General features: G+C 36.8%; 1 protein-coding gene across 1 annotated transcript in view; it reads right to left on the reverse strand.

Moving 5' to 3' along the window:
• Positions 1 to 770: 770 nt before the first annotated feature.
• TNRC6C (trinucleotide repeat containing 6C) overlaps positions 771 to 1770 on the reverse strand; it is a 42840-nt gene continuing 41840 nt past the window's right edge. The window contains exon 22 of the mRNA XM_009079592.1: positions 771 to 850. Within this exon, the coding sequence (XP_009077840.1) occupies positions 771 to 850 (80 nt within the window). The remainder of the gene's footprint in view (positions 851 to 1770) is intronic.

The following is a 1770-nucleotide window of genomic DNA, read 5'->3' on the forward strand; positions in this document are numbered from 1 at the left end:
TTTTGTTCCTTTTTGATGGAAGTCTTTTTTTTTTGTCTTCTTTTTTTTTTTTTGTCTTTTCTTTTTTTTGCTTTTTTTTGTAAATTCCTTTTTTTTTGTGGTTTTTTTTTTTTTATTTTAAAGTTTGAAGGAGAGAGAGAGAAAGAGAGAAAGAGAGAGAAAAAAAAAGGTCTGTAAACAGGTGGGAGCCAAAATAACTCCTGGCTCCTCCAAAAAGCAGTCAAAACTTATGTCCAAGTGCTTGTTTCTGTTCCTGCTTGCAAGGGAACTATCAACTCTTTACAATTATCTATGGCCACAGTTCAACAAGAGGATTTTTTTTTTACCTTTTTTTAAACTTTATCTTCCGAATGGAAAAAATGGTGCAATACTCCGGTAAATAATTTTCTTGCATTAGTCCACAATAAAAAGCCGCTAAAGGTAGATATACATATTATTCTCCAGAGATACACACTGTAATTTTAAAATGCAATAAGAGTCCTTGAGTAAACATTTACACGTGAATTGTCGCCGGCCCCTTCTATATCAGTTTCTTTCCTCTTTTTTTTTTTTGTCTTTTTGCCTTGTTTTTCTTTTGTACATTACAGGGTTAGCTACGAGAAGGGCTGCGGACACTCAGTGCAAAGTTAGAAGCTAATAACAATTCAACATTTGACCAATGAGCAAATCAAAAGCATATACTGAATCAGAGGAAAAAAAAAAACAACCAAACTTCACGCGTTGAGCGAAACCACACGTGGGCACACACTCACTCACTCAGCCACTCACACTCACAGCTGTCCCAAAAACAGAGTCTGAACTTCAACAAAAACAATTCTTAGAGCCTGTTTTTTTGTGTACTGATGCTGACCTGGAAGTGTAATCATTCAACTTACAAAGTGTTCACATTTTGTTATTGGCCTGCTGGATTCAAGTATTTGCATGTTGATATGGTTTGTTGGTTGCTTTTTTTTTTTTTTTACTTTTTTTTTGTTGATTTTTTTGTGGTTTTTTTAAATTTTTTTTTGAATATTTTGGGGGGGAGGGTTTTAAAAAAATGACATGAAATAAAAAGCAATGAAACAAGGGTAATGTGCATAGGCAGATCCATGGGAGTAGTGGACACGGAGATAACCCCAACCCTGCCCTCCCTTCCCCTCCCCTCAACCTGTACAGTCCAGAGTTCCCATTCGGATTCGTCACTTTTCTGTACCAATGGTAAATATCACACTTCACCCTTTCTGATTATTGGCTCCGCCTCTGTAATGTGCATAATAGTCACAGGCTCATTTAAATAGGCTTTCATTTCCCCTTCCCACCCCCCCCAAAGTTGATAAAATAACCCTTTCCAGCCCAAATTCGGAAAAGTGCCCTTCATGATAGACCTATTCTAAGCAGCTTTTATACTTGGTTTTGAAAAAAATTCACCATACAAACATAAAAAGACAACAAAAAGCCATGAAAAAAAAAACAAAACTCAAAAACCCAACAAACATAAAACCTGTCATTAGCATGTGACACTGACCAAAGGAGCCCATACTGTTTCAGGAACAGTTCACAAGGACTTCTGCAGTTTCGGATTCGATATCGGACAGAGGTACTAAGGAGGGCTGCCAGTCTCATGGGTTAAAGCTGGATTCTTCATCAAGCCCAGGACTGGAAAGGGTTACAATTTCTATTTTTTTTTTATTCTTTTTTTTTTGTGGTATTTTTTTTCCTTTAGTGCTGATGATTGTTATTTCCGTTTTGTTTCTCTGGTTTCCTAGATGGATTCCCCGCTGAGCAGATCCC

The sequence above is a fragment of the Acanthisitta chloris genome, unplaced genomic scaffold (genome assembly GCF_000695815.1).
Source record: "Acanthisitta chloris isolate BGI_N310 unplaced genomic scaffold, ASM69581v1 scaffold28047, whole genome shotgun sequence".
In the NCBI taxonomy this organism is placed as follows: domain Eukaryota; kingdom Metazoa; phylum Chordata; class Aves; order Passeriformes; family Acanthisittidae; genus Acanthisitta; species Acanthisitta chloris.